Source organism: Dendrobates tinctorius, unplaced genomic scaffold (genome assembly GCF_039654945.1).
Source record: "Dendrobates tinctorius isolate UK_male_01 unplaced genomic scaffold, ASM3965494v1 ptg000072l, whole genome shotgun sequence".
NCBI classification, from domain to species: domain Eukaryota; kingdom Metazoa; phylum Chordata; class Amphibia; order Anura; family Dendrobatidae; genus Dendrobates; species Dendrobates tinctorius.
Window position 1 is genome coordinate 2,833,292 of NW_027361740.1, and position 12,823 is coordinate 2,846,114.

A 12,823-nucleotide genomic window follows, 5' to 3' on the forward strand; every position below is an offset into this window, starting at 1 on the left:
CAATATACTTCAACCACCTGTAGACTGTGAGCCCTCAGGGGCAGGGTCCTCTCTCCTTCTGTACTTGTTTGTGCCTTGTTTTGCTCATGTTTATTGTACTTGTCTATATTTACCCCTTTCACATGTAAAGCGCCATGGAATAAATGGTACTATAAAAATGTACAATAATAATAATTGTGGCTCTGTGTTTATTTACAATACAACTATAGAATTAGTAATGGATAGGTGTCTTATAGACCCCTCTACATTACTAAGTGGGCTTACAGACACAGACATTACAAAGGTGACATCAACCCCACATTTTGCAAACTACACCCTTGGAGGATTTTGAACCCACAGGAACTACACAGAATTTGATAATATTAAGTCGTCATATTGCATATGTTGTTACATCGTCATCATTTTTTTTTTTAACTTTTGAAAATACCCTAACAGCAAAAAATGAAAGAAATACAAATTATAAAATGAAATTTAAAAAAAATGTAATCTGACCAGAGAGATGGCATGTTGTGTTGATGATGATCAAGGGGTGCATAGCGAGGCACAGCCCAAGAGCTTCCATATTTAATAATCAATGGGCTTTTGATCACTGTGATAGGGTCTATCGCAGTGCTTAAAAGTCAGGAACCAATAGAAAAAAATCCCTGCGGTTGCCGAGTGTGGGCTGCATACGCCCGTCATTTTGCTTCAGGAACAGGAGGAGGAGAGCTTGGGGATGGTGGTCCTTGTACTAAGGTACCGTCGGAGGCAAGGGGACACCATTTTTCTTTCCTCTGATATTATAGATTATGTCAGAGAAAGAAATTATTTTTACACTGGATCTCACTTTACGTGATCACGGATATTCGTTGAATAACGGCGATCACATGACAGGGGACTGAAAAATCTGGCCCTGATCGCTTTCTCCAAGGTCTCAGCTACCCCTGATAGCTGAAACCCTGGATATTTTCAGATTTTCAGACTGAGACTCTATCACCTTATTCCCGATTGAAATTTTAAAATGGTGATGGGGGAATAAGACCCCTTAGCAGCCGCCATTTTTATGCATATCGGCAGTTGTTAAGGAGTTAAATGAATCAGGAGATGCTTCCTTTGTCTGTACACAGTAAATCAAGAGTATTGTGTGAACTGCTGCTTATATATGGAGGTAGTGGGCTCACTGCTGCACAGGAGCTCCCTGAGTGATTCACCAGATCTCTCGTGGACCAGTCCGAGCCTGTGTACATATGGACACAGGGCCCTGTCCGGAATCGGTAAGATGACAGAAAATGAGGGTAGAGCCTGCTCACATACCACTGAGGTGGCAGCAGGGTGATACTAGGCTGAAGGCGGGTGTATTTTTAGGAGGGTTTTCAGGAGGTTTCTGAAGGTACCAAAGATAGGGGAGATTCTGTCTGGTAAGAATTAGCGAGTTCCAGACTATTGGAGGCTAAAGGGGAGAAATCTGGAGTAGACACAGATGAATGTTAGGGTACCGTTACACTTAGCGATGCACCAGCGATCCCGACAACGATATGACACAGTCAGGATCGCTGGTGCATCGCTAAGTGGTTGCTAGTGAGCTGCCACACAGGCAGATCTCACCAGCGACATAGCAGGGGTCGGGGGTCGCTACTTACCTGTCAGACGCGGCGATCCTGACGTCCTCCTCCCCGCGTCCATAGCGATATCGCTATGTGTAACGGGGGGCTTTACAGTCACCAGGCAGAGATAATGAGGCCATGCATTAGCATTTTTGATAACTTCTTGCATGGTTTTATGGCTTTTACAAAGTCATGTGTGAAGGAATGTTTTTTTGCAGGATGCCTAAGATTTTTGCAAGCTTTTTAAACCATTTTACCTTTTAAAGATGAGATGACCAAATTACAGCAATATTGGCATTTTTGTGTTTATTTTTTTTCCAGCACTCACCATGTGTGATGGACAAGTTGATGCTACGACTGTGCTTGTAGAAAATAGTGATTTTATAATATTTACATTTTTATTTATGGCAGGGGTGGGAAACCTTTTTCTAGCCGGGGGCCATTTGGAAATTTCTACCATCATTTGGGGGCCGCACAAGAATCATCACCTTGAAAATTACCCCGGTATATTTAGTCAAGCAATTAATTAAGGTAACTCACCCTTAGGTCGGGATCACATGTGCGAGGAATACGGCTGAGTGTCGCATGTTAATACCCGGCACAGCCGACGGCACTAAGGAGCGCTCCGATCCAGCAGCGCTGGGTATTAAAATGCGAGACTCGGCTGTATTCCTCGCATGTGTGATCCCGGCCTTAATGTGATGGCTGGAGCTGCTTCTCTTTGGTGCAGCTGTGATGTTACGTGATACTGATCATGTTGCTTCTCACAGCTGCTATTCCAGATTTGTGTCAGCAAGGAGAGCACTCAGAGCAGTCAACTTTTTGTCATAAATTTTGTCAATCATATGCATCACATGGGAGATGCTGGGACTACTGTATATACAGTGGGGAAAAAAAGTATTTAGTCAGGCAGCAATAGTGCAAGTTCCACCACTTAAAAAGATGAGAGGCGTCTGTAATTTACATCATAGGTAGACCTCAACTATGGGAGACAAACTGAGAAAAAAAAATCCAGAAAATCACATTGTCTGTTTTTTTTTCATTTTATTTGCATATTATGGTGGAAAATAAGTATTTGGTCAGAAACAAGCAATCAAGATTTCTGGCTCTCACAGACCTGTAACTTCTTCTTTAAGAGTCTCCTCTTTCCTCCACTCATTACCTGTAGTAATGGCACCTGTTTAAACTTGTTATCAGTATAAAAAGACACCTGTGCACACCCTCAAACAGTCTGACTCCAAACTCCACTATGGTGAAGACCAAAGAGCTGTCAAAGGACACCAGAAACAAAATTGTAGCCCTGCACCAGGCTGGGAAGACTGAATCTGCAATAGCCAACCAGCTTGGAGTGAAGAAATCAACTGTGGGAGCAATAATTAGAAAATGGAAGACATACAAGACCACTGATAATCTCCCTCGATCTGGTGCTCCACGCAAAATCCCACCCCCTGGGGTCAGAATGATCACAAGAACGGTGAGCAAAAATCCCAGAACCACGCGGGGGGACCTAGTGAATGAACTGCAGAGAGCTGGGACCAATGTAACAAGGCCTACCATAAGTAACACACTACGCCACCATGGACTCAGATCCTGCAAGTGCCAGACGTGTCCCACTGCTTAAGCCTGTACATGTCCGGGCCCGTCTGAAGTTTGCTAGAGAGCATTTGGATGATCCAGAGGAGTTTTGGGAGAATGTCCTATGGTCTGATGAAACCAAACTGGAACTGTTTGGTAGAAACACAACTTGTCGTGTTTGGAGGAAAAAGAATACTGAGTTGCATCCATCAAACACCATACCTACTGTAAAGCATGGTGGTGGAAACATCATGCTTTGGGGCTGTTTCTCTGCAAAGGGGCCAGGACGACTAATCCGGGTACATGAAAGAATGAATGGGGCCATGTATCGTGAGATTTTGAGTGCAAACCTCCTTCCATCAGCAAGGGCATTGAATATGAAACGTGGCTGGGTGTTTCAACATGACAATGATCCAAAGCACACCGCCAGGGCAACGAAGGAGTGGCTTCGTAAGAAGCATTTCAAGGTCCTGGAGTGGCCTAGCCAGTCTCCAGATCTCAACCCTATAGAAAACCTTTGGAGGGAGTTGAAAGTCCGTGTTGCCAAGCGAAAAGCCAAAAACATCACTGCTCTAGAGGAGATCTGCATGGAGTAATGGGCCAACATACCAACAACAGTGTGTGGCAACCTTGTGAAGACTTACAGAAAACGTTTGACCTCTGTCATTGCCAACAAAGGATATATCACAAAGTATTGAGATGAAATTTTGGTTCTGACCAAATACTTATTTTCCACCATAATATGCAAATAAAATGAAAAAAAAAAACAGACAATGTGATTTTCTGGATTTTTTTTTCTCAGTTTGTCTCCCATAGTTGAGGTCTACCTATGATGTAAATTACAGACGCCTCTCATCTTTTTAAGTGGGGGAACTTGCACTATTGCTGACTGACTAAATACTTTTTTTCCCCACTGTACATCACATAGGAAACGCTGAGACAGCTGTATATACACCACATAGGAGACATAGTAACATAGTTATTAAGGTTGAAGGAAGACTTTAAGTCCATCTAGTTCAACTCATGTCCTAACCTAACATGCCCTAACATGTTGATCCAGAGGAAGGCAAATAACCCCATGTGGCAAACAGTAAGCTTCACATTGCGGAAAAAAATTCCTTCCCGACTCCACATAAGGCAATCAGACTAGTTTCCTGGATCAACGCAATATCAAGGAAACTAGGGGGACTGCTGTATAAGCATGATATAGGTGACGCTGTGACTGCTGTCTATACATCACATAGGAGACGCTAAGACTGCTGTATCTATATCACAGAGGACGCTGAGACAGCTGTATATACATCACATGGGAGACGCAGGGACTACTGTATATATATCACATACAAGACACAGGGACTGGTGTATATACATCACAAAGGAGATGCTGGAACTGGTGTATATACATCACGCAGGAGACGCTGGGACTTCTGTACATGCATAGCATGGGAAACATTGAGACTGCTGTATACGCATCACAGGAGACTCTGGGGTTATATAAATTACAGGAGGGGTTGAGGAGGCATAGACATCACAAGAGATGCTGGGACATAAGGGGCTATATAGATCTCTAGGAAGCACAGACAGCACTGGTGTTAAATATGTTCCTGGGGGGAATATACATCACAGGTGGGGTCACATACATCACTGGGGGCTACATACATTATAGGTGGGGGGATATGCAGAACTGGGGGGATATACAGCACTTCTGGGGTAAATGCAGCACTGGGGAATATACATATCACTTGGGGGCACACACAGCCCTGGGGAAGATAGGCATCACCAAGGAGGCACATAGATTGCCAGGGTGGCACAGAGATCACTGGGTGGACACAGATCATTGGGGAGTGGCACAAAGATCACAGAGGGGGCCTAGAGATCACATAGCTGGGGGGCACAGAGATCACGGAGGGGCACATAGCTGGGGGGCACAGCTGGAGGGACATAGATCACATGGGGCACAGAGATCACAGGGGGGTACATAGCAGGGGGGCACAGAGATCACAGGGGGAAACAAACCTGGAACCCACAAAGATTACAAGGGTGCACATAGCTGTAGTGCAAAGAGATCACAGGGGTATATAGCTGGAGGGCACAGAAATCACAGGGGGGGGTCACCAAAATCACAGGAGGGCACATAGCTGGGGGGGCAAAAAGATCACAGAGGGGCACATAGCTGGGGGGCACATAGCTGGAGGGGATAGAGATCACAGGGGGCACAGAGATCACATGAGAGCACAAACATCACAGGGGGTAACATAGCAGGGGGCACAGAGATCACATGGGGGTACAAAGCTGGGAGCCACAGAGATTACAGTGGTGCACATAGCTGGGGTGCACAGAGATCACACGGGGGCACATAGCTGGAGGGTACAGAAATCACAGGGGGGGTGGCATATAAATGGGGGGCAAAGATCAAATGTGGACACATAGCTGGGGCGCACAGAAATCACATGGGGCACAGGGATTACGGGGAGACATATAGCTATGGGGCTGAGAGATAACAGGGGGCACATAGCTAGGGGATACAGAGCTCACGGGGGGGGGCAAATAGTTGGGGGGGTTACAGAGATCATATTGGGCCACATAGCTGGAGGGGGGGGCAGGGATCAAAGGGGGCACAGATCACCAGCAGACAGGCACAGAGCTGCGAGCATAGAAATCATCAGCAGACAGGCACAGAGCTGCCGGTACAGAGATTGCTCTGGACTCTCTGGCAGAAGCTCCTCTTCCAAGACAGGAAGACGGGGCTAACCCCGCACACCCTGATGATGTCATCATTCATGTGCAGGCAGCGCTCTGTAATGAACGCTGCGTACCCTGCACTTGGGGTTTAAAGGGCTGGCAGCTGTCAGGATATGGATGTCACCCGAGCATTGCGAACTCCGGGGACCTGCCCGCGGGGCCGCATGAAAAGACACTGCAGGCAGCAGGTTCCCCACCTTGATTTATGGGATGAGTAGAATTTTTTTTTTAATGAGTTAACATTTTTTATTTTACTTTTCCAGCCGACTAGGGGACTTTAACATGAAGTGATTTGATGATACAGCTGGGGCCCTGAAAATTCTCATAATGATATCACATTTATACATTCATCTAGTTCAGGGTTCCCCAACTCCAGTCCTGAAGGCCCACCAATAGGTCATGTTTTCAGGATTTCCTTAGTATTGCCTACGTGATAATTGCATCACCTGTACAATACAAGGGAAATCCTGAAAACATGACCTGTTGGTGGGCCTTGAGGAATGGAGTTGTGGAACCCTGATCTAGTTAATACATTCTGCAAGTTATGAGGGTTCTGTTACTAGCATAGTAGGTTACTTACCGATGTTACGACAATGTTTGCAGATATGCTCTGTGGACTGCAATGTGCAACAGACCGGGATTTTTTCTATACAAAAGCAAAGAAAAAAAAGACTAATGCATATTAGATTACATCCCTTCCTTTATCTATTTTCACATCTTAGTTGAAACATCTAATGAAACTGAAGCGAACACCACAAAGAGGATTTTCTTGGACCTTAACGACATACAAATGTAATATTTATGTGTTTTTAATGATTGAAAAACTACTGACGCAGCATACACAGAAAAACTTGATATTGGCAACTGTCTAATGTCTAATGTCTTTACATCCTGTTCCATCCTGATATGTCCGTATCCCAGAATTCCAAGTGGCAGAAGTTCACCGACTGCCACATTGGGACACCCAAGTGATGGGTCTCTCAATATGGAAACTGCTGGTGGTACCAGCCTCTTGGGCGGTACCACCAGCGGAACACAGTCGCACCACACACACACTATATACGCTGTACGCACCACACACACACACACACACACACACACACACACTCTGTATATGCTGTACGCACCACACACACACACTGTATACGCCGTATGCAGCCTCTTGCACGGTACCACCAGCGGAACACCGTCGCGAACACGCCCGCCGCCAGTATCAGTCAAATGATTCACTAACCGCCGCCATCTTTGTACAGGAGGTGCGCATGCGCAGTTTTAAAGTGACTGCTGCTATCTGTCTGCACAAAGATTGCGGCGGTCTGATTTACTGTGCTTGCGCGAATTCCACAACAGGCACAGTGAATCATTCGGCTGATCCCGGCAGCAGATGCTCGACGTGTCTACAGGCAGAGGATGCCGGTCACATTAAAGGGGTTTTCCCACGAACGAAGTTCATTTTAAAATTGTCTGTGTCTGACCGTGTACGGAGCATACCACATCTCCTGGGCAGGGGGGGGAGCAAAAGACAATACTGACATTACAGCAGGGGATCCCAGAGGATTCATTTTGTGAGGTAAAAGATTTCATTGACTATTTTTAAACAATATTTTACCTCACAAAATGAATCATCTGCGATCTCCTGCAGTAATGTCAGTATTGTCTTTTGCTTCCTCCCCTGCCCAGGAGCTGTGGTATGCTCTGTACACGGTCAGACACAGATAATTTTTAAAATGAACTTTCGTTCGTGGGAAAACCTCTTTAAAAGCAAATATCAACGCCAACATAAAAAAAATACCAAGAATATACCATCAAAGAAAAGGACGACTATCCAAGTTACCGCAGAAACATGACAAGGGGGATAGCACATGGGGTAGACAGGTCAAAGCAGAGAGCACAGACGGGAGAAATCAGCACATGGGGAAAGAGCGTGGACAGGTGGGTGAGCACATGGGGGGAGAGAGTCTCAACGCTGCAAAGCCTGTCCCCATCGTGACATTATCGCCCTCCTGATGTGATAGCATCGGGACTCCATCTAGTTATCTAATATTTATTTAGGGGCATATGATCATTTAGAAAACTGCCACATCAGAACAAAAATAAATGGTACATAAAGATAATAAGACAAAGTGGGAACAAATTAGGGACGTCCACATAAGTTGTAATTTACAAATAAAATAAATGTTGTGAATTATATTAGGCTTTTGTAGTGATTTTACTTATGGCATTACTGCCACGGATTTTACCCCGCTCATTGAAATTGGGTTAATTGGTGGTGAAAATCCACAGCATATATTGACACGTTGCAGATTTAAAACGTGCTTTGCATGTCAATTTTGGTAGTTGCATTTTCACACAGCACATGGATGAGATTTGATTAAATGTCATCCACAATGCTGCTAATTGTAATAATGATTTCACACCAGTAAAAAGAAGATTTTAGGTTCTTACTGTAAAATCCCTTTCTCGGAGCTTTCATTGGGTACACAGATAACCATGGGTATATGCTGCTGCCACTAGGAGGCTTACTCTAGGCAATAGAAAAGTTAGCTCCTCCTCAGTAGAGTACACCAACGGACTGGAACCAAGACGATCAGTTAGTGTAAAGGCAGTAGGAGAAGCTACCAAAGCTAAAACACAGACTGGCCCAACAGAGTGAACTACAAAGGGAGGGTGCTGTGTCCCCCAATGAAGGGCTTAGAGAAATAAATTTTATGGCAAGAACCCAAAATCTTCTTTTCTCTATCGCTTCATTAGGGCACACAGGAAACCATGGGATGTCCAAAAGCAGTGCACAAGGGCAGCACAAAAAAAACAAAGGCTGAACTGTGAAGAGTAGAGAACCTTTCTGTAGGGAGGGGAAACCCGCACATACGGATTGGGACAACATGTTCTGATAGACTAGAGATTGAGGTAAGGGGCAATATTGACCTGATGAAGGTCGAACCAAATCTCCTAGCCTGTAGAAAAAAGGGGAGGAGCCCTGGACTGAATTTGTGATCCTCGTAAGGACACTAAAGAAGGGACTAAGCCGACTGTAACGCCTAAGTTTGGCAGAGAATCTTGTTGTCTCTGTAGTCTAAAAGAAGATGCATAGACCAGAATTCAGGCATAATGGACCCGAGGAAACCATAGGTCTTATGGATTTAGCCATATTTGAGGGCGGTGAAGGGAACATCAGTACATAAGCTGGAGATCCAAAAAGGATAGGGACTGTCCTATACTGAACCAGGAGATATTTAGATGAGACGAAAACTGAATGGCTGGAATAAAGCCACGCAAAACATGGGAAGGGGATCTACCAACTCCCTGGAGAGTTAACCATGGAACGCAATTAACACATATGCCCAAATTTCATAATTATTGCACGCCACTTCAAATTTTATGTTAAGTTACTAGTTTCAGCAGTGGGTATTGCACGTGGACAGCACTGCAGACAGTAGTGTTGTTCACGATAGATGGAAATACTGATCTATTTGATAACAGGTAGTAGGTCCGATAACCTTTGTGGCTTAAAAAAATTTCTATGAAACTCAGTTTTGTCAAAATTTGGTAAATTACACTTATGTCAAGTGAGATGTTGATCAGCATCAAATTTATACTGTATTTTTCGGACCATAAGACGCACCCCATTTGGGGTGGAAAATAGCAGAAAAAAGATTTATTGTCCGAATTTAAGATATCTTACCTGAGGGCAGGCGGTGGTAGAGCAGGGTCACAGGAGGCACGGTCCCTTCCTCAGGAAGCAGGCGGCGGCAGAAGTGGGGCAATGCTGCAGTCCTGGGGAGCGATGCTGTGGGACCAGTGTCAGCGGTGAGGCAGAGCATGGAGCAGGGTCCCTTCCACAGAAATTATTGGCACTTATCAAGACATCCTCAATAAAGGAGTGGTTCTGCAGGTGGGGACAACAGACCACATCTCAGCACCAATGCTTTCTGGCTTTGGTCACTTTTGCTTTCACACTTGTGGTAGCATGAGACGAACTCTACAACCCACACAAGTGGCTCAGGCAGTGCAGCTCATCCAGGATGGCACATCAATGCGAGCTGCTGCCATGAGTTTGAAAGCACAACCAACATTCAAAAGTCACCAAAACATCAGCCAGAAAGCATTGGTACTGAGATGTGGTCTGTGGTCCTCACCTGCAGAACCACTCCTTTATTGAGTGTGTTTTGATAATTGCCATAATTTGCACAACAGCATGTGGAATTGATTGTCAAACAGTGTTGGTTCCCAAGTGGACAGTTTGATTTCACAGAAGTTTAATTTAGTTGGAGTTACATTCTGTTGTTTAAGTGTTCCTTTTGTTTTTTTGGAGCAGTGTGTATGTATATTATATACATATACACATACATACACACACTGTATATATACACACAGATACATACATGCACACACACATACACTGCCAGGTAGGCTAGGGATAAATCCAAAAATCCAAGCTCTGCAGCCTTTGATTAGTACACCTGGCTACTAGCTCTGTATATAAACTGGTTAGGTGTTATATACGTCAGTCTGTTGGTGAGGCGGAACAGACGGGATGTGTTTTGAAGTTAAAGAAAGAAACATGCCAGGATCTCTTTGAAAAGAATTGGCACAAACCGTGTACCCCAAACTGCAAGTATCATTGGTTGCTATGGATGATAGCTGTTTCGTTTGACCAAATTGGAGCTAGTTCAGCCTTGTCTGAAGTAGTCAGGTTCTTTACTGTTTAGTTAAAGAGCAAAAGACTGATTATCACTTCCGAACGGAAAACTGGTGTGAACAGGTGCATACTAAGAGTAGCCATCTCCATACATAACTAAAAAATAAAGTTGCACTCTTTAACACTATAACATGAAATATAGGATATTGGAATTGTATTACTGCTCTAGCAAGTAGGAAAAAATGAAGATACTTAGTGCACAAATTGGCCAATTCACATGAGCTCAACAGCCACGGAAAGACCATCTTCTCTGCGGGGAACCTAATCTAATGTGCTTCCTCTCATGGGCTGACAGCCTATATTTATATTGGTAGATAGACTCCTGCTATGATTAAAACCACCATAGGCTGGGTATACATTAATTGGCCAATTTATGCGCTAAATATCCACATTTTTCTAATTTTCCAAAGCAGGAATGCAATTCATATTTCATAAATTTCATGTTAGCATGCTATAACGCTACAAAGTGCAACTTTGTTAGTTATATATGGAGATGGCTACTATTAGTATGCCCCACTGCACACCCTTTTTCTGCTTGGAAGTGACGGTCACTCTTTTGATATTTATATATATGGGCTCTCAGGCTGAGCACTCCACCTGTCAGCCTCTGGAGGTTTTAATCACAGCAGTATCTTATTTACCCATATAAATGTAGGCAATCATCTCATGAGAGGAGTCACATTAGATTAGGTTCCCAGCAAAGAAGATTGCCTTGCCGTGGCTGCTGGGCATGCATGAACTGGCCAATTTATGTGCTAAGTGTCTTCGTTTTTTTTTCAAATTTTCTAGAGCAGTAATGCAATTTAAATTTAATATATGTAATCTTTGCACCTTAAAGCATTACAGAGTGCAACTTTGATAGTCATACTATTTAGTTAGTGCCTGGACAAGGCTAGGGATTTATGCTTATGATTTTATTGTTTTTGTGCTGTGCAACCTGTGAAAAGCAGTAAAAACTGCGCCGTGGTTAGACCAAAACTGCATATAAATATGCCACTGCTTGCAGGATACCTGCTGGCCTCTGTCGTCAGGACTCCAACAATGAGGTTTCATTATGGACATTGGCTGGCTGCAGTCATATTTAGTACAGCAGTGACAGATTTTCATCATAGGAAGCCGGTGAATTGAAACCAGCAAGGAACACTGGAAATAGTGGAGGTGTGGAAAATAATATTACTCAGGTTTATTTATACTAATCTCAGCTCTTGGTAAAATATATACATAGAAAAAATCATGGGGCTGTGCAACCTCATAAGTAACTTGCTAATGACATGACTTGTGTGGATTACAGAAAACACCACATTACCTACATATAAATTAACTTTTCTCATTGTAATGTCTTACCTGCTCTTCAATCAGGTCACCGTCCGGGTCTTTCACTTGTCCATTGAAAAATACGATGGCATTTTCTAGTTCTTTTGCCCACTGTGCCAATCCTTGCTATAAAAGTGTATTCCATGTTTTAGACAACCACTTATAGGTTATTATTCCAAATAGTCTACATGAAAGAATAAAATACTCACTCTTGTACATCTCTGCTTTTCTTGATAAGTTGCCGCTGAAGACAATGGTATGGTCAGGTCTACATGAACATTACAGTCTATCGTAAGCCATGATGAAGGGGCATTTTGGCATTTCCAATCAGCTGGTTTTGCTGTGCTCTGAAATCAAGCAAGAATAAGCCTGGATATAGAGTAATTATCTCCTGTGTTACACATTCCTATATCAGACTGTTATTTTCCCAGATCTCATTGTCCAGCTCTTCTCTCCTCCTTACAGCCATTAGTGAGAGGGACGATGCAATGTTGATGGTCACCGTCAAACATCAGGAATCAGATGGAGGTCTGAGCTCTTCACAAAGACTGAAAGCGGCTGTGGCTCCTGTAATCTATTCAGGGAGACCCATAGCTGGCTTCACAGAGTGGAGTTTAGTGCAGATTTTACATACACAAGCATTTTCTGTCTGCAGGTTGTTCAGGAAGATCAATACCAGAGATGGTCATCATTAGTATCCATATATTATATGGTGGCAGGTTCATGAAATAAAAGTGCCATTCCTAACTATCCACATAAATGCAGTGTAGGCACTCAGTACTCTGTCGGCAGTAGGTAGAGATACGTGGTATCATTATGCACCCCTTCTGAGGAAGAACTGCCGAAACGTACGTTAAGGGGGTCCACTGTTGCAGGTTGGAGCTCTGGTAACTATGCCTGTCTGTATGCC

At 43.9% G+C, this 12,823-nt stretch overlaps 1 protein-coding gene across 3 annotated transcripts in view; it reads right to left on the reverse strand.

Annotated features, from left to right (window-relative positions):
- ODR4 (odr-4 GPCR localization factor homolog) overlaps positions 1–12,823 on the reverse strand; it is a 103,333-nt gene that overhangs the window by 49,256 nt on the left and 41,254 nt on the right. For all 3 annotated transcript variants that reach the window (XM_073582547.1, XM_073582548.1, XM_073582549.1), the window contains exons 7-9: positions 12,123–12,260; positions 11,944–12,039; positions 6,481–6,546 (exon numbers count right to left, since the gene is read on the reverse strand). In XM_073582547.1, the coding sequence (XP_073438648.1) occupies positions 6,481–6,546; positions 11,944–12,039; positions 12,123–12,260 (300 nt within the window). The remainder of the gene's footprint in view (positions 1–6,480; positions 6,547–11,943; positions 12,040–12,122; positions 12,261–12,823) is intronic.